The following is a 19,351-nucleotide window of genomic DNA, read 5'->3' as shown; positions in this document are numbered from 1 at the left end:
AATATACATATATTCGCACAGAAGGAAACGTCTCCGACCCCATAAAGTATATATATTCTTGATCAGCATCAATAGCCGAGTCGATTGAGCCATGTCTGTCTGTCCGTCTGTCCGTCTTGTTTGTCGGCTAGTTCTCAGAGACTATAAGAGCTAGAGCCACCAAATTTTGAATCCATCCTGCTGTATGCTCACACTGCGAAAACCTCCCAATCCCAAAATTTTGAAGATAAAAGAAAACTAAAAACGCCATTCCGTAGGGAATGTCCAAATCTATCAGATCACCAAATTGGGTCCGATTGGATCATTATTATAGCCACAATGAAGAAATTAATTAGCTGTGGCTAAACCCACCCCGTCCTGCAGCTTATATTTTTATACCCGGTACTCGAAGAGTAAATAGGGTATATTGTATTTGTGCGGATAACGGTTGTATGTAACGCACAGAAGGAAACGTTTCCGACCCCATAAAGTATATATATTCTTGATCAGCATCAATAGCCGAGTCTATGTCTGTCTTTCTGCCTGTCCGTCTGTCCGTCCTGATGAGCGCCTAGTACTCAGAGACTGTAAGAGCTAGAGCCACCAAATTTTGCATCCAGACTTCTGTATGCTCACACTGTTACAAAATGTAAAATTTGACAAATAACCGCTAAAGTGCAGATGTAGAACTGAGTGCCGGATATAAAAGTTGTGACGCGTAAGAAGCGTCTCACACGTCCCTTCTCGTTTTTTGTACATTCTCTCATCCACACTCTGCTTCGCGCTGTTTATGGCCTCTGCCCCTGACACGTCTCTGCTTCTGCCGACACTCTGCCGCTGCCTCAGCCGCGACTCTGCCACGACTCTGCAGTGTGTGTCTATAGGGGAGGGTGGCGAGCTAAAGGAGCGTGTTGGCGTGAGCAGTGTTGTTGATGTAGATGACAGATGAAGAAAAAATGTAAAATTTTACAAATAACCGCTAAAGTGCAGATGTAGTACTGAGTGCCGGGTATAAAAGTTGTGACGCGTAAGAAGCGTCTCACACGTCCCTTCTCGTTCTAAATAAAGCCAGGCCTAATAGCCAGGAGCCGTTTCAGACATAATTTTGCCCATTATTCGCAGTGGGGAGAAGTTCTTGCGGCGCTTTTAAGTTCTGTATAAATATTTTGGCATTGGCATTGCTTTATTTACGTGAAAACAATTTCCAAATTTATTTATTCCTGCTGCTAATTTTTTGTATAATCCAAACCATAACCAAAGCGGTCATGTCTCGACGTTGATATGCAATGACTGCACCATCAAGGGCCCATTCGACACCAAGTCAAAGCCTGTTACGCGAGGAACCCAGAAGAACGCAACCCTCCTCCCGCCCAACCGACCGAGGGGCGCTGCCGCATGACGCGCGGCGCGATTAACCGAACCGGTTACGAGCATGCAGGAAAGATAGGTGTTAGGCTAATATTCGTGGAAAATTAGAACTAAACACAACTAAACTGGAGCCACTATAGCTAAGCAAGCAAAATTATCAAAGTCAGAAACAAGACAAAGCTAAAATTAAACTAACTACGGGAGAGGTAGGCTAGTATAAGAGATTTAAGAAGAGGAAGGGAGGTAGTCGAGGTTATAATGTGATAGAAGGAATTATAATCCGAGCATAAAACTCTAAAGGGTTCGTGCAAGGCATAATTCGATCTACACATTGGAAGGAATAAAGGAATTTAGTTTCTAGTGGGTCTAATGGGAATCGTAAAGTTTACGCGGCTCAGCAAGTCAGGGCTGTCTACATCCCCCTTGATCAAGTTGTGCATACAAATTACACCAAGCATTTTTCCACGAGTGACTAAGGATTGAAGATTTATTAAAAGAAGTCTACTACGGTAGGATGGCAGTCTCACCGTTGCATCCCAGTTGAGACCCCGTAGGGCAAATAATAAAAAGTTTTTCTGTACTGATTCAGTACGGTCCTGATGTATGTTGTACTGAGGGCACCATACACATGAGCCGTATTCTAAAATCGAACGAACAAGCGAGATATAGAGAGTCTTCGTTATATAGGGGTCATTAAATTCCTTTGACCACCTCTTTATAAACCCAAGCACACCCATGGCTTTATTTACCATGGTAGAAATGTGTTCAGAAAACTTTAACTTGGGGTCTAGTTTAACACCAAGATCATCAACTAATGTAATTCTCTCAAGAGAACTACCGCAGAGGGTGTAAGGTGCGAGACTGAAATGAAATGGACACAGAGCTTAACATCATCCGCATACATAAGTACTCGAGGATTTGTTAATACAGAAGGCAGGTCATTAATAAAGAGTGTGAAAAGTAAGGGGCCTAAATGGCTACCCTGTGGTAGTCCAGAAGTAACCATAACAGGTAAAGATAAGGAGTTTTTGAAAAGGACCCTTTGAGACCTAGAACACAGGTAGCTAGAAATCTCTCTTATCTTTAAAATTGTGGCTATGGGAGACTTTCGAAGTTTGTGGGGACGGAAGGGGTCGGTCCCGCGGTGCCGCGTATTTGTCCCGTCCAAATCGCTCGTTTCTTTGCAAATTTCGAAAACGAATAGTTGTATAGTCAGTTGTAAAGGTCGTCCAGAAGTGTATCATTACCGTTTGCTATGCGCACCAACGTCCTGTTCGACATCAGAGAATTGCCCATATACTCGTACAGTAGGCACACATATTATTCGTACACCCTAGTTTGAACAACTATAACTTGTCGTACGCGCAACGTTAACAGAAAAAGTAAATTTTTTATCATAGATCAACACACATATCCACTATCTGTTTTACAAATTTGAACTTTTTAATTTTAATTTTTAGTTTTCCTTTATGGTATCCTTATAAAAATTAACTAAAGCAAGAAAATCCCTTGGTACCAGGTTCTTCAAGTAAAATTTGAATATTAAGGGTTACATATATGATGAAAATCTTTTTTTGCCACATTAAGTCAATATGATGTCTAAAAGCCTTGGACAGAATCTTTTCCCCAAGGTATTGGTGCCCTTGGCATTAATATTGACCCCCTCCACAAGAAGTTCCGGTTTCAAGAACTCCCTCGATGTAATTTTGATCTTTCGTATCCTTTTTTACACATATTGCATACAGGCTTCATGGAAATTAAGTTGGCAAACCGTTAGCTAATTGTAGCTGTTAAAAGATTAGACTAGAGTTTAAGCATTAAGCTCATTCCTGATAGCTCCCATAATAAGAGTGCCTACTTTCTCTGCAAATGTAACTTACGGTTATGTTAGGTTTGTTTCCATTGGGTCAGATGCAAATTTTGCTATGTTACTTTCATTTGCATTTGTCACGCTCGTTAGACTTTGAAATTTTCCCGCTGGGGGCGTCCTGGTAGTTCGATGTCGAATGGCAGTCACGTGACATGAATCTGCCCCAAGGGCAAACTAAACTATAGCCGAATTAACTTTAAATAATGCACATGAAACTGGTAACTTTTTCCTATACCATTGTGTTGCGTATATGTATGTATGCTGTAAATATAAACAAAATACATTTTGTAACTAATGCATAAGCGACAGCATTGCTGGCCTCAAACTTAGGGCTGTCTGCCTTGCCTGTCAGCTCATAAATATATAAATAGCAAAAAAATCCTGGAACAGTTTCTAGCTTCTGGTTTTACTTGGCAGCGAGCAGCGCATAAATACCAAGAAGAGCTCTCGCTCCAAGTTTGAAATCCTTTGGATTTAAGTACTGGTAATAGGATGTCCAAGTGGCGCAATATCTTGTCGCCACAATGCAACGGCCTGCAAGCAAAGCCGCACTTGAAAGAGGACGACATAAAGTGGGGCATTTTACAGTCGGGAAATTCAATATGTTTTCATAAGGTAATGTGCAAGAGGTTAGCATCAAATCAGGGATAATTGTGTAGCCCTTGAGGTAAATAAATAAGCACGCCTTTAATTTTTTTTTTTTAATTAATCGCTGCAGCGAATTTGTTGTTCGCCAATTTATGACAATGACAATGTATTTTATGTTGAATATTAGAAAACAAAATTACTGAAATTTTTGAACTAAAAAAAGAGTTTGCCGAACCAACACCAGAAATAGGGTGTTTTTTTTTTTAACTATAAAAATAATATAGTTATAAAGATTTCGATTGATTTTAAAAGACGAATAAAGATTCTTCAGCTAATGAAATTATTTGTAGTCAGAAAAACTTGAACCTGCTGCTACGGATCGCATAAATCTGCACGAACATGAAATACTCCCCATTCAGTTTCATTTAAGTTGGTGCCGCTTATACACTTTATAATTTCACCCAAAAATGTATGGTATATATCACCATATATGTATATCCATTAGTATCCAAAAATCAAATTTAAAATTTAAATGAAACGCCAAACAGGTTGATTAAATTTCAAACCAAAATAATTGCATGCCAAAATGAATGCCACATTGAAATTGTACGGCTGAGTGGCTGCAGCGTGTACTGCAGCACGTTTCTGCATTATGATTGTTATTGTTGTTGTGGCAATATGGCCACATACACAGCGGCTGGCGCAGCCACACACACAAATACCAACAAAATACACCAACTATTTTTGTGGCAGCACAAGGAAGTGGCGAAAAGCGCACTTTTTATCTTTTGAATTTTATGGGCTGAGAATTCAAATGAATAGCAATTTGTGCACGCCTCGCATAGTGCCACAAATACTCCACTTTGGCCCCTCTCCCCTGCTGCCAGTATTCTAACCCCATCCGGATTGACTGCAGATTTGACACCTGTTTCCCTTACCTTACAGAGATGACCTCTGCCCCTTTTCAACCAAATGCTACCACAGAAAGGAGCTTGATGTTAAAGCTGAATTTGAGTTTTCTTCGGCTTATTTAAATATTGATTTAACCATATACACATACATACATATAAACATAAACATAAACATAACATAAAAACACACTACAAAAAATATATATTCTTCATATACAATTTCATTTATGAATGCTTTCAGATATATTATCAAAAAACAAAAAAAAAAGAATACTAATAATAATAATACTATTAATATTATTGTAATTTTCTGGTGATCTATAAATATCCCTTCCTCTAAGCAATTAAACCAAATAACAATCTTCCAATGCAGGTTGCCTATAAAAAATATCTTCCTGGATTTAAATATCTTCTGTAATCTTTCGCTTCCCAGTATTGTGGAACCAAATAAAGTCAAATCGTATACCTCAAATAAGTTTGCCCCTGCTTCTGGCAAGCCTCTGGCAAAAATTATCAAACATCCACCGGTAAGAGTATGCAAGTAACAAAGTAGTTAAAAATGGCATCCCCGGCCACACCATGAAATGTTCGTCCAGAGTAAAATAAATGAGCTCCTGGCCATGGAACTTAAACTTGGAAATGCGTTGCGTTGTGGGTTTTCGCGGCTACTTTCCGCTAATTTTGGATGCAGCCCACACAAATCTTGTCATTATTAAAGGCTCTTTCCGGGTACTGAGCCCAGCTCTTAGTCCGCACCAACAGAACTGGACTGAGGACTGGGGGTGCCTGCTCTCTTGCTTGTTTGATTTGGTCCATTAATTTTGAGCAGAGTTTTGGTCGAATCGCTAAGGGAAAACTCTGTGACAGCAGGGACCAGATAGAGACCCCGGGCCTGAGCCTGTAGTGCTCGTTGATTTGTGTGGCGCTTTTCTGGGTGATTAAGTCATTCGTCAGGTAGCCGGCCAGGCCATTAAAGTTACGACAAAAAGAAGAAGATTTTTTTTGTGTGCCTCGCCCTCTGTGGCTTTTTAATGAAGCGTTATGCAATATAATTTAGAGGGTTTTTTCGCTGCCCGTTATCCTATCTACTCCACTCGGTTTGCCAATTTTTCCGCTCACTTTTTTTCAATTAAAAAGATTCAGTCATTGTCATACGGCGCCCATATACTTACTTGGGGTATCTGTAATAAGCATTCAATGATTGGGCACACAAAGAAGTACATAAGTCTTAAGCTCATTTAATTGGTATTAATAACGCCCATGGCCCTGGCCCAAGCAGGAGCCAGCTGTTGCCCCACGCGACCTGCCCACAGTATGGGACGAGTCAGGAGTGGGTGCCTGGGCAAGCATCTATGAAGGTCACCGCTAAGTAGTTTAGTTCTGCCATTGGCATGCTCAGCAGTTCAAGTACTTTGATAAACGTTTGCAGGCCGTTTGGCTGTAATTTTATAGCTAGGAGCATATTTATTTCGTTGGAGGGGAAAGATTCTTTTGTTGGTTCTTCTTTCATTGTTTTACTTGGCGCAGGGTCTTAGCTGTGCGGTAAACAAATTATGCTTACTTATTTGTTCAGCTTGAACGCGGAGTCGAGCCAGGGGAAAAGTGCCTTTCCTTATGTACTTGAAATGTGTTCAAAACTCAAGTGATTTCAGTTTGAAATTTTATCGTTGCAGCAGCTTTGGCATTGATACGTTGGCATTGAGCCATTACCCGTTTTCCCAGATTCCAACTGGTAAACATAATCCCAATCAAAGAAAAACCCTCTCCAGAAACTGGATCAAATTCGTGCCTAACATGCAGATACCCTTGGCATTCGTCTTAGCCCCGTTGTAAGCACAAGACATCCCTCAACACTATCCACACTTTCTGGCAAAAGATTATGTCACGTATCAAATAGTTGCACGCAGTTACGGCACCGAGCAGGGAGCAGGGACTAGTGTAGAAAACTTCGCACCTATGTACATATGTTTATGCGCTGGCTGGGTCGTATTAGTTTCCGAGCTGCTTGTTGATTCTTTTGCAACACTTTTTGTTGACACCGATGATGCCGGGAGGGACGCGCGCTACAGAGGACGTGCTTTGCGGCACTTTGTTGTCTTGTTTGAACCTGTTTTGTTGCACTGCCTGCTCTACAATGTTGTACTGTTTATGCCCGGGCAGAGCGTACTTATTATTTGTGAGGAGCAGAAGTTAGAAATAAGTTAAAGAAAATGTTAGCTGAAGTAAATATAAATAAATTTCTTTTTGGAGCTTCGTTCTTGCACCTCTTTTAAAATATAACCCCATCTAATAGAGTATCTACCACTGCGACTTTCCCTGTCACTTTTATTTTTATACCCGGTACTCGAAGATTAAATAGGGTATATTGTATTTGTGCGAATAACGGTTGTATGTAACGCACAGAAGGAAACGTTTCCGACCCCATAAAGTATATATATTCTTGATCAGCATCAATAGCCGAGTCGATTGAGCCATGTCTGTCTGTCCGTCCGTCCGTCTGTCCGTCCTTCCGTCTGTCCGTCTTGTTTGTCGGCTAGTTCTCAGAGACTATAAGAGCTAGAGCCACCAAATTTTGGCTCCAGACTGCTGTATGATCACACTGAAACCAGTGTATTTCAAAAATTAGCCCCGCCTCTTCCGCCACCGCGAAAGGGCGAAAACCTCCCAATTCTGTAGGGAATGACCATAGCTATCAGATCACCAAATTGGGATCCTATTGAATTATTATTATAGCCACAATGAAGAAATTAATTTGCAGTGGCTAAACCCACCCCGTCCCGCAGCTTATATTTGTTTTTTTTTCACATTCTCTCATTCACACTCTGCTTCTGGCTGTGTGCGTGAGAAGTGTAGATGTATATGACAGATGAAGAAAAAATGTCAAATTTGACAAAAAACCGCTGAGGTACAGATGTAGTACTGATTACCGGGTATAAAAGTTGTGACACGTAAGAAGCGTCTCACACGTCCCTTCTCGTTTCATTATTAATAGGGCGACTCCCTTTTGTTTGCCTCTCTCCACCTTGCTCCGGTGCTCCTTGTTTTCCCGGTTGAAACGTTTGTCATTTGAGCCAAGTCGCCTCGCATTCGTGTGAGTGACAGGAATTATTTTGTTGACACAAAAAAAAATGGTTTACCCCATTTTTTTCTGCACTTCCTAATAAAAAATGACAAGAAATGATAAAGCATAGTTCTGGTAGATGCGGGCGCGTGCAGCATTTGATCCAAGCATTCTACAGACTATAAATGTGCCCATTTCTTGATATTTCTTCCGGCTCGAAAACAGCGAGAACATTTGCATAATTATTTGCTTTTTAATTGTTGTGTTTGACAGTTGTTAATTGCAGACAACAAAATCTTCCTTCTGTTCGGAATGTCGAGGCTCATTCCTCTCCGCACGTTGGTTTTCAGCGTTTTTATACCCGGTACTCGAAGAGTAAATAGGGTATATTGTAATTGTGCGAAATAACGGATGTTTGTAACGCAGAGAAGGAAACGTTTCCGACCCCACAAAGTATATATATTCTTGATCAGCTTCAATAGCCGATTCGATTGAGCCATGTCTGTCTGTCCGTCCGTCCGTCCGTCTGTCCGTCTGTCCGTCCTGATGAGCGCCTAGTACTCGGAGACCATAAAAGCTAGAGTCACCAAATTTTGCATCCAGTATTCTGTATGCTCACACTGTTACAAGTGTATTTCAAAAATGAGCCCAGCACCCACAAAAGGGCGAAAAGGGCCATTCCGTAGGGAAGGACCCTTTCTATCAGATCACCAAATTAGAATCCGATTGGACCATTATTATAGCTAGAGTGAAGAAATTAATTTGCTGTGGCTAAACCCACCCCGCAGTGTGTGGCTCTAGGGGAGGGTGGCGAGCTAATAGAGTGCGTTGGCGTGAGAAGTGTTGTAGATGTAGATGACAGATGAAGAAAAAATGTCAAATTTGACGAAAAACCGCTAAGGTACAGATGTAGTACTGAGTACCGGGTATAAAAGTTGTGACGCGTAAGAAGCGTCTCTCACGTCCCTTCTCGTTTGGTTTCTTTTTTGGCGGGTGTTGGCTGGGGTTGCCCTATTAGGCAAATAAGCCTTGCAGCTTGGCTAATGAAGCATAGTTTTGATATTTTCCACACCACGCCCCTGCCCGATGCTGCCACTCAGACGGACATAAATTAGCCTGCCAGCAAATGGAGGAATTTTTATTTCGCTTTCTGTTTTGTTTTTCAAATATTCTTCCTGTGTTCTTTTTATACCCGGTACTCGAAGAGTAAATAGGGTATATTGTATTTGTGCGAAAAACGGTTGTATGTAACGCACAGAAGGAAACGTTTCCGACCCCATAAAGTATATATATTCTTGATCAGCATCAATAGCCGAGTCGATTGAGCCATGTCTGTCTGTCTGTCTGTCCGTCTTGTTTGTCGGCTAGTTCTCAGAGACTATAAGAGCTAGAGCCACCAAATTTTGGCACCAGACTGCTGTATGCTCACACTGAAACCAGTGTATGTCAAAAATGAGCCCCCCCCTTCCGCCCCCGCAAAAGTGCGAAAACCTCCCAAATCTACAAGTTTGAAGATAGCAGAAAACTAAAAACGCCATTCCGTAGGGAATGACCATATCTATCAGATCATTAAATTGGGGCATTATTGGAGCTTTATTATAGCCACAATGAAGAAATTAATTAGCAGTGGCCAAACCCACCCCGTTCCGCAGCTTATATTTGCTTCGCGCAGTGTGTGGCGTCTGCCCCTGCCGTTCCTCCGCCTCTGCCATAGCCGTGGCTAAACCCACCCCGTCCCGCAGCTTATATTTGTTTTTTGCACATTCTCTCATTCACACTCTGCTTCGCGCAGTGGCCGCACACTGGCCGTCTGCCGCTGGCTCTGCCTCTGCCGCTGGCTCTGCCTCTGCCGTGAGTCTGCAGTGTGTGGGTCTAGGGAAGGGTGGCGAGCTAAAGGAGCATGTTGGTGTGAGAAGTGTTGTAGATGTAGATGACAGATGAAGAAAAAATTTAAAATTTGACAAATAACCGCTAGTGTACAGATGTAGTATATGTATGTAGGGTATAAAAGTTGTGACGCGTAAGAAGCGTCTCACACGTCCCTTCTCGTTTTAAACTTTTTTTTTGCTGTGTGGCCTTTTGCGGTTATTGAAACTAATGGGTGTTCGGTGCTCCGAGCTGGCTTTAAAAATCCCACACTCGCCCTCGGGCCGAATGAAGCGACCAACTGTCGGAACTACCGGATATATCATTCGACCAACAAGTCAAACAAACACACAGAGAGCCGAAAATACGAAAAAAGTAAAGTAACTGGAAAAAAGGAGCCCAAAGTTTTGTTGCCTCGCATGCGGTCACAAAAGAGCAGTAAATTAAAATTTACTCGACATGAAATTGAAGCAGCAGCACCAGGACCCAACCATGCTATCCCCTTTCCCATTTGCCCCCACTTTCAGCCGGCTATTTTTGGCGGAGAAAACCCACACTTTTGTTGTACTTCTATCCTCCACATATCCGCTCTCCAGGGCCTGATACCAAATTCATTACCGACAGACATCTTTGGAAATGTATTGAATAAATGCGACTAAGGAATTAATTGTTATTGGTTCCTAAAGGTACACACATGTGTACACATAAAATGCAAGTTTTTTGTTTTCAATTTTTAAGCAGAGAACACTGGAAGAAACGGCCAGAAATAAATAGACAACAGCCTAAAAAATTTAAAACATATATGTAGATATAAATATAAAACATATACATATATGTATATTTTCTTTTAAATCGTATAAGTAGCTGTTAAAATCCACACCCATCCTTAACCATCCCCATTGCTCATTTACCGCTTCGTTGGAGTCCGTAGAAATGCAGCATTGATCCCCTGCAGTCCAGTCCATTGCAGGACGCTACAATACATTTCATTGCAACACTAGTTTATTTTCTCACTTGTTGGGTGGAGGACCTGGCGGCGGCTACTGCCCGAGGGTCTGGTATTTTACGTGGTCAAAGTTTTACGTTGCGCCGCACTGACATGCAAAGCAGATTTGCGGCAACCATTCCGGGGCCATTCCGCCAGCACATACTGGGCCGTAGCCGTTGGCCACTTTGCAGTCGGCACGTTTGCACAGATTAAACGGACCCAATGCCAGCGGCCAGGATAGGCCTTCAGCAGGCCCAAACTCCAACCACAGAAAAAAACAACCAAAAAATACAAACATTTAAAGAGCTTAAATCAATTATCTAGCCGGGAGTCTACTACTTCGCTGTTACCACAATTTGCAGTTAAACGACAACTTCCGCAGCGATTATTCAATGCCAAACTAAAAAGTTGCAAATATTTTTTAAAAAACCAACGCTTGCAATTAAAAGCAGCTGCTGTGCTGTCCCCACAACCCCTTGTTGGGTCCTCTTGTTTATTTTACGAGTGTGTGATATTTACATACATATGTATGTATGTATGTACATATGCTGTGTGCTGCAGCAGTTTATTTGTCAAGCCCGGACATGCAAGTGTTAAGGGTGCTGCAGCAGGATTAGATGGATTTATCGCACTGTGACAAATATTTTGTGTATATCATTTGGTTGGGCAAAACATGTACATTTGTTAAAATATATTTCAAAATACAGAAAAACTATTGCGGATTAAATTCCAGTTTGTAATTTTGGTTATATTGATGGATGTATCACATGGAGAGGCATCGAAGTTACCCCAAGCCTATGAGATGGCAGGGGTTAACCTAGGGGTTATTTCTGCCGAATTAGCCAGAAAATGGAAAGAGGGCAATGCATTCGTAGTAACACCTTATTCAGTTTATATTCTCACTTTTTATTACTTCTTTGAAACAAAACTTATTTTGTTTACATTTTCCGGCTACGCCTTTAATAGTGAAGAAGCCGTTGATTGCTACCAATCTGGTCTGAAAAACATAAATAGCCCACTTAAAAATAAGTTATTGCAGCTTACATTTCTCCATTCTGCCTAATATATACCCCTTTCCGCATCAATGGATTTCAATTTGTTGCATTTTAAGTGAATTATTGGATTTCTTTCAGTATTTTACATAATACGTAAATATTTCATGACACAAACACACACACACAGACAGCTCAACTGTCAAATGCAAAAATTAATGCACAGCAATGGGCCGGGGGAAGGACTTAATTAGCTGCAGCTTGACCATGGCTCGATAATGACGAATTAGCTTGGTCCCTGACCAACTCCAAGAAAAGTAGTCGCAGTGGGAGTGGGCCGAGCGCACCCCCTCATCCAGGCATTGCACCTGCTACAATTGAAGCTTTTATTTAGTTGAACATACATCATGTTTCAAGTTAATTAAATTGTTGTTTTGTTTGTCTATATATACATATGTATATGCATGTACAAATGTACAAATATACTACTGCATGCACGCATATTTCATATTAGTTATTGATTTCCCTTAGGTTGAGGTTCGCTTAATGACAGTCAACTACTAGCAGACACGACCCAGAACCATGCCAAAAGTTATGTTCCAATCAGTAGTTACATGGCAAAAACGGGTGGCAACCACTCTACTACACTCTATGGATGCAACCGACCAGGTGTTGAGTTTATTGATAATCCTCCATAAAAGGGTAACAAAATGCATTCACTAAACACGATTGGAAAAAATACGAAGAGTGCACACACCACATGCGTTGAAACAGTTATGTACGTGTACATAAAATTGTAGGAATTAGTTGAATAAGAAACTACTGTGAGTCGTGGCAGATGGAACGGCTGGAGCAGGGCTGCTCGCAGGTGCCAGCCCGTTCATCCTGATCGACAGGAGCCATCCCCACAGCGGCCCGAACAATGTAAAGCTGCGGCTGCTGCGATTGTTGCGATTCGAATGAGCTTGCTTCGGCCTTGATGCCATCAGGCTTGTCCTCGTCATCGTCATTTTCATTGTCCGCCTCTTCCTCCCCATAGCCATACTCCTCCAAGTCGTTTGGGTCACAAATCTGACCCTCAACGCAGCCCACATACTCCTCTTCGTCCGTCTCGCTGTCATACAGCTCCTCGTCGGCGCCCAGATCTATTAGAAGGTTGCGCAAGTAACGCAACTCGTCGTGGGCGCGCGTCACCTTGCGCTCCAGGGCCTTCATTTGGGCCTGCAACAAAAATTAGCAAACAAATTTTACCATTTTACATATTTTTGCACCACAAAAAATAAAGAACGAAACCAGACCTGCGGAATGAGGGGGCAGTCCAGCTGTTTGAGCAAGTACATCAAAGGATCCACTGGCTGCGGCTCGATGTTCATTAACTGCTTCAAAACGTCCACGAGCCGAGGCAGAACTCCCGCCTCCATTAAAAATGCCATATTCTCATTTTCCATCGACGACATGCTTGTTGAGTAGCTGTAAAATGGAATTGAGTGGTAAAAGTGTGCAAGGCGGAGAAAGGATACGCTGGCAATCGGCGATCGCGGGATAACTGTAAGCTGCGAATGTTAAATATATGCCAATTGTGTTTGATTGACAACAATTAAATCGGATTATTTTGTGGAGCTTTAATTCATTACGTACTTTTTATATTTCGAAAATAAAAATTGAGAGTAGAGGCACCTGATCGCGGAATAACTGTAAATGCAGGCATGAATTGGAGGCAGTGTGATCGCGGAATTATCGATAAAATATACCGACAGACCCTCGGAAATATACCGAAATATACCCTTGCATTATCAAAATATTACTTACAGTATATCCGTGAATCGTAAATTACTTTACTCGATTTTCATGTTATATTTAATATTACTAGCCAGTTAGGGGTCTCCCCGCTAAAACTCCGATTCTCCGATTAAATAATCAATTCTACACAAGTGTGGTTAGTTTTCACGCCTTCTCTTCATGGAACATTTCCAAATTAACTTTAAAACTAAAAAGGTCAACCAAAAAAAATAGCATAAAACGTTACGTGAGTGGGAACGGAATGCAACGTAATTTGACAGTTTGTTGCTTGTCAACAGGTAGATATAGTATAGTATGGGTATTTGGATACCCCATTTCCATAAATTAATATTACAATTTAATTTTAAAAGCTTCTCTGAAACATTAATAATGACTTAAACTTAGGCTGACCAGTTTTTAACCTTTTCATATGCCTTCTATGTATATACAGTGGGGAGCAACGATGAGTACATGTTCACATTAACTGACTTTCGTCGCCCATAACTTCTAAACGCATAATGCAAACGTAACCAATTTTTTTTGTAGGATGTATGTATATCGATCTAGATATATTACCGGTATCTGCATAATTTTGTTGAGATTGCTTACCAACATTCATAGAATGTTTTTGCATTGATTGGAGACAGAGATTTACAAAATTTCTTTAATTCGAGGATATCCATCCCTCCAAGGGTACTAAATGTTGCTTATTCCCTGCCAAACGTTGAAAAACATTAGAAAACATGCGTATGGGAATTTGGGTGCACTAAATTATTGAATATACCTAAAATGGAATTTAATAGACGGATGAAATTCATTAAATATACCGTTATATACCGATATAATATACCGTAAATATACAATGAACTCAATTTCGTTGTCTAAATATCCTGAAAAGTATAAAGTGTCCACTAGCGGACATTTTGAGTACCAATGTTATAACAGGCGGTGGTGCTGTACAGCGCCAAATTATTTGTGTGCTGTTGTGCGCAAACTCTTTAGAGCTTTTTTTTATACCCGGTACTCGAAGAGTAAATGGGTTTATTGTATTTGTGCACAAAGTGAATGTATGCAACGCACAGAAGGAAACGTTTCCGACCCCATAAAGTTTATATATTCTTGATCAGCATCAATAGCCGAGTCGATTGAGCCATGTCTGTCTGTCCGTCTTGTTTGTCGGCTAGTTCTCAGAGACTATAAGAGCTAGAGCCACCAAATTTTGGCTCCAGACTGCTGTATGCTCACACAGAAACCAGTGTATTTCAAAAATTAGCCCCGCCCAGTAACTTACGTAAGAGTTACGTAAGAAGGGTCTCACATGTCCCTTTTCGTTTTTTTTTAATTTAATCGCTACAGCGAAATTGGTTGGTCGCCGACGATGTGTCCGCACTGACCAGGTACAAATGTTACTAAAAATTTTGAACTCAAAAAAGAGTTGTTTGCCAAACGAACACTATTGAATTTATTTGCATTTTAAATTTGTTTAACTTATTTGAACGCCAGTATCTTCATGTTGCCAAGACACAGACCCGGCTGGGCTGTTAACAAAATGTTTGAAGTTGTTTTCCTTCTGGGACCAAGTACTGAAGGGTGCTTGGAGGCACCGATTTACAACTTTGCCACGGGCGCACATATTCCTTGGCACGGTCTAGCTGCTCCACCAATCAAAGAAGTCTGCAGAAGTTATTCCCAGCCATATGCAAATTCTCTGTCATATTTTCTAACTGCGGAGAATTTTCTAATGCAAAGGGTATCGTTTCATGGGTTTCCATAAATGAACACATATTTATATGATTTATAATACTCAACTGTATGGACAACGACCGTCCTGGTTTCTTTCATGCAGAAATGGGTTTAATCAAAATTGTCGTCGCTTATTTCCTTGATTGTCCTCCTCCTCCGATCATGCAAGAGCCGCCAGTCTCTTTTATTTAATTTTCACACATTTTCAAAAAGGTAAACAAAATAACACAGCTGCCTGAGAAGTTTAACCGTATGGAATGCCCCTTTTACCTCTGGTCACACTCTGCTGCCAGCAAAATATATTGCAAATTTTGCTAGAAAGTTTTTTTTTCGATCTGAGTACTAGGCTTTAAAAAGCAACAAGCGTTCAAACTTACGACACAAACAGGGATGCTATTCCAATGCAAACGACAAGAAATCAACACTGTTTTTTGTTCGACAGAAAATTTTGCAGCCTGCTTTTTGTAGTTAATTGAAGACGATTTAAAACTTATTAGTGAAGTCGAACGAAAATTGATATGGTTATTATAATTTACTAATCGTACTATTGATCACTATCGGTACTATTTGATCAATGTATTGCATTTCTGTCCCGGCAGGACGGACTCAACCAATAATGCGATGCTTTCTCCACTTTCTGTCGGAAGAAAATTTTGCGCATATGAGAACTGGGCTTTAACGCAAGTTTCTTAACTGTTTAAATAGAGTGGTGTTGAATGGATTAAGGTCGTATTTTTTCTCGGTATATTTTAAAAAAGGAATGGTATGTTTCAGCATATTTCTGATAAAATAGTTTCTATCGATAAGTCCACTGAACTTCAAGCGAGCACAACAAATATAGTAAAAAAAAACACTTGACCGTTTAGTAACAGGAGAGGTCCCAAACCCAAACTAGACAAGTCAACAATACTAACTAATATAATACTAACAACTCTTTTTGAGTTCCAAATTTTCAGTAACTTTTTATAATATTCAACACAAAACTGAAGTACGAAGTCATTTGTTACGACTTTGGAGAGTGAGAGAGCGCTGGCAATAAAAAGCGAAAGGAGAGAAAGAGAGCGCAAACAGGAAAAACAATTCTGATTGGTTAAAAGTTGAAAACGCGTAAAAAGTCGGAAAAAGTATTAAAAGTATTTATTTTCGATATAGAATTTCAAAGTCGTAAGGTGGCAGCGCCGCATAAACAAAAAACAGCTGGTCTGTCTTTGTGCCCACAAAAGCGTGTGTAACAAGCGGGACAATCTAACACTAACAACAAAATTTTCAGTAATATTCAACACTCAACACAAAATAGGATCGAAATAGAAGTTATATATAGACTCGACTTTTGTCAAAATGGAAAAGGTAGGAAAGGCTAAAAAGGTGGCGAGGGAGGAAAAGCAGCGAGAGCAGAAGCTCGAGGAGCTGGTAAGTTCATTCATTCATTCCTACCGAAGCGCGACTGCGCCCGGCGTTGCAATGGCAACGAAAATGCATGTTGAAGTATCCCTAAAATTGGCTTGACACCACACCCTTGACACCCACGCAGGTGCTGAAGTCCCTCGACGAATGCTCGACGAACGAGGATAAAGTAAAGATGCTGATGCAGCGGCAGGTGGAAAGTGAGAAGAACGTTGGCCGGCTGACGACCGAACTGCGGGTGGTGCAGCGCCACACCGAGGGGCAGCAGCGTGAGAAGGAGGCCATGCAGCGTGAGCTAAACAAGTGCATCCTGATGCGCGACAAGCTACAGGAGGTGTGTCGCGAGCAGCAACGCATTATCAAGTCGGTGAAGAACGAGAGCATGCTGCAGATCAAGGTGGAGGAGGAGCGCCGCAAGGAGAGCCAGATCAAGTTTCAGAGCTCGCTGAACGACGTCCAGAAGTCACTGTCCAAAAACAACGAGGAAAACATCAAGTTACGCGATTACAACATCGAAATGACCAAAAAGTGAGTGGGGCAGGCAACAAGACCAGCAGCCGACGAGCGCGCTGCCTAAAATACTAAATTTAGACACTGCACGCCGTCTGCGTCACACACACTGATCGACCATCTGTTCTCTGATTTTAGGTTAAAGCTTCTGGCGGAGCAGTACCAGACGCGCGAACAGCACCTGGAGAAGCTCAATGAGCAGGTGAAACTGGAGTCGCAGCTGCATCAAGCCAGGCTTAGCAAGGCACAGGTCGAGGCGGCCATGGAGAAGGAAATTCTGAAAAAGTTTGTGCACCCCTTGGCAAGTTCTCAACCAACATCTAAATATTTGCCCCTTTCCTTGCAGAGAGAATCAAATTGGACTCGAAAAGCTGATTCAGGCTCAACGAAGCATCAAAGATCTCACCGATCGCGAGCACCAGTTGAAGGAGCAGCTGAACATCTACATGGCCAAATATGATGACTTCCAGCAGTCGCTGACCAAGTCAAACGAGGTCTTTGGCAGCTACAAAATCGAACTGGAGAAGATGTCCAAGCACACAAAGAAGGTTGAAAAGGAGTCGCTGGGCTGGCGCCAGCGGTACGAGAAGGCCAATGCCATGGTCATCGAATTGGCCACCGAGAAGCAAATGCGCGACCAGCAGTCGGATTGTCTGGTGAAGCAAGTCACACAGCTGCAGAAGCTGCTGCGTGCCCTGCAAGTGGAGCGCACGACTCTGCACAAGAGCCTGAGGGAGAACCAAATTGAGATTCCGCCGCTTCCACAGCTTCCGCCAGAGCCGGAGGCCATTAAGATTACGCCCGTCAACACGGACAAAGCCAAGATGGAGCTGATGAGCCGCAACTGTGCCGAACTGAAGCAGACTTTGGCCAACTTGCAGAACCAAATGAAGCTGCTGACCACCGCCGAGGCCAAGACAGCCATTGAGGAGAAGAATAAGGCGGCCGAGGATCAGCAAAAGCTGGCCAATGCCAAGAAAAACAACAAGAAGAAGGACAAAAAATCCAAGGCCAAGGCAGCGGCAGCAGCTGCTGCTGCATCAGCCGCAGTTGGCAAATCATACGAAGAGCTAACAACAGTTGATGCGGCTGCAGCAGAAACTACTTCCAACGGCGAGACACCAAAAGATCAGTCTGAAGAAACCGCCGAGGAGCCGCCAACTTCAACAGAGGATCAGCTGTCATTGGAGGAGGTTATGGAGACGGTCATTGAATTGCAGGAAGCTGGAGCCAGAGATGCCAGCAAAGTGAAGATCACCAAGGACGCGCAGGAACAGACTGCTCTGATTCCGAAAGTGACAGGTGCTCCGCAGACCGTGGGCGATGGCTCGCCAACCGCTGAACCCAATGATCTTGCAGCTTTGCCAGCCGTAAGCGATGCCGATTAGATCTTCCCCCTCTACCTACTGTCGATTGTTGCCACATTTCACATGTCAGACGGCAACGCGGACGAAGCGTTTCCCTCTTCCTCCCTAAAAGCATTTTGTGTCAGTCAGTCTCAACCAGCCACAAATCTTGTACTAGTTATTTATTGTATTTTATATTGTATTTTTTTAAAAGCATGTTCATCATATTATGTTTGTAAGCGGTGCAACAACAAATTTTAAATTGAATAAAACGTGTTTCCTATAAACGTTAAATCGAAGCTTTAAATGTACTCGTAACAGTTGTATTAAAAGATGAGGTAAATAACACTACTCGACAAAATCGAACTTTTTTGTTCCTCGACGATCTACTTTTTAAACTCGAAGAGTAAATAGGGTATAATGTATTTGTGCGAATAACGGTTGTATGTAACGCACAGAAGGAAACGTTTCCGACCCTATAAAGTATATATGTAGATTCTTGATCAGCATCAATAGCCGATTGAGCCATGTCTGTATGTCCGTCCATCCGTCCGTCCGTCCTTATGAGCGCGTGGATCTCAGAGACCATAAAAGCTAGAGCCACCATTGTGGCTATACTAATGATCCAATCGTATCCCAATTTGTTGATCTGATAGATTTGGTCATTCCCTACGAAATGGCGTTTTTAGTTTTCTGCTATCTTCAAAATAGATTTGGGAGGTTTTCGCCCTTTTGGTGAGGCGGAAGGGGGCGTGGCTCATTTTTGAAATACACTTGTAACAGTGTGGCTCTAGCTCTTATAGTCTCTGAGTACTTGGACAGTCGGACAGACAGACAGACAGACATAGACTCGGCTATTGATGCTGATCAAGAATATATATACTTTATGGGGTCGGAAACGTTTCCTTCTGTGCGTTACATACAACCGTTATTCGCACAAATACAA

The 19,351-nt window shown here is 41.9% G+C and overlaps 2 protein-coding genes across 5 annotated transcripts; one reads left to right on the top strand and one right to left on the bottom strand.

Annotated features, from left to right (window-relative positions):
- Nucleotides 1–12,233: 12,233 nt before the first annotated feature.
- On the bottom strand, nt 12,234–13,346 carry LOC117899470. 3 transcript variants are annotated; one of them, XM_034809488.1, is made up of 3 exons: nt 13,262–13,346; nt 12,922–13,093; nt 12,234–12,844 (listed from the first exon to the last, which is right to left on the bottom strand). In XM_034809488.1, the coding sequence occupies exons 2-3, from the start codon at nt 13,078–13,080 to the stop codon at nt 12,443–12,445; spliced, it is 561 nt and encodes a 186-aa protein (XP_034665379.1). In that variant the 5' UTR covers nt 13,081–13,093; nt 13,262–13,346; the 3' UTR covers nt 12,234–12,442. The 3 variants fall into 3 exon arrangements, with proteins under 3 accessions (XP_034665379.1, XP_034665378.1, XP_034665380.1); XM_034809487.1 differs by having other exon boundaries at nt 12,922–13,176; nt 13,262–13,342; XM_034809489.1 differs by having other exon boundaries at nt 13,301–13,322.
- A 3,022-nt stretch (nt 13,347–16,368) lies between these two features.
- On the top strand, nt 16,369–18,693 carry LOC117899467 (alpha-taxilin). Of its 2 annotated transcripts, none has more exons than XM_034809484.1 (4): nt 16,369–16,555; nt 16,677–17,077; nt 17,198–17,344; nt 17,793–18,693. In XM_034809484.1, the coding sequence occupies exons 1-4, from the start codon at nt 16,484–16,486 to the stop codon at nt 18,445–18,447; spliced, it is 1,275 nt and encodes a 424-aa protein (XP_034665375.1). In that variant the 5' UTR covers nt 16,369–16,483; the 3' UTR covers nt 18,448–18,693. The 2 variants fall into 2 exon arrangements, with proteins under 2 accessions (XP_034665375.1, XP_034665374.1); XM_034809483.1 differs by having other exon boundaries at nt 16,376–16,555; nt 17,406–18,693.
- Nucleotides 18,694–19,351: the final 658 nt, after the last annotated feature.

The sequence above is a fragment of the Drosophila subobscura genome, chromosome O (genome assembly GCF_008121235.1).
Source record: "Drosophila subobscura isolate 14011-0131.10 chromosome O, UCBerk_Dsub_1.0, whole genome shotgun sequence".
In the NCBI taxonomy this organism is placed as follows: Eukaryota; Metazoa; Arthropoda; class Insecta; order Diptera; family Drosophilidae; genus Drosophila; species Drosophila subobscura.
This window is presented reverse-complemented; position numbering and strand designations above follow the sequence as displayed.

Coding starts and splice junctions, on each gene's coding strand:
- LOC117899467 (XM_034809483.1), top strand. CDS start 16,484: ATGGAAAAGGTAGGAAAGGCTAAAAAGGTGGCGAGGGAGGAAAAGCAG. Junction 17,078..17,197: donor AACATCGAAATGACCAAAAA/GTGAGTGGGGCA, acceptor CTCTGATTTTAG/GTTAAAGCTTCTGGCGGAGC. Junction 17,345..17,405: donor GAGAAGGAAATTCTGAAAAA/GTTTGTGCACCC, acceptor CTTTCCTTGCAG/AGAGAATCAAATTGGACTCG.
- LOC117899470 (XM_034809488.1), bottom strand. CDS start 13,080: ATGTCGTCGATGGAAAATGAGAATATGGCATTTTTAATGGAGGCGGGA. Junction 12,845..12,921: donor ACTGCCCCCTCATTCCGCAG/GTCTGGTTTCGT, acceptor TTTTTGTTGCAG/GCCCAAATGAAGGCCCTGGA.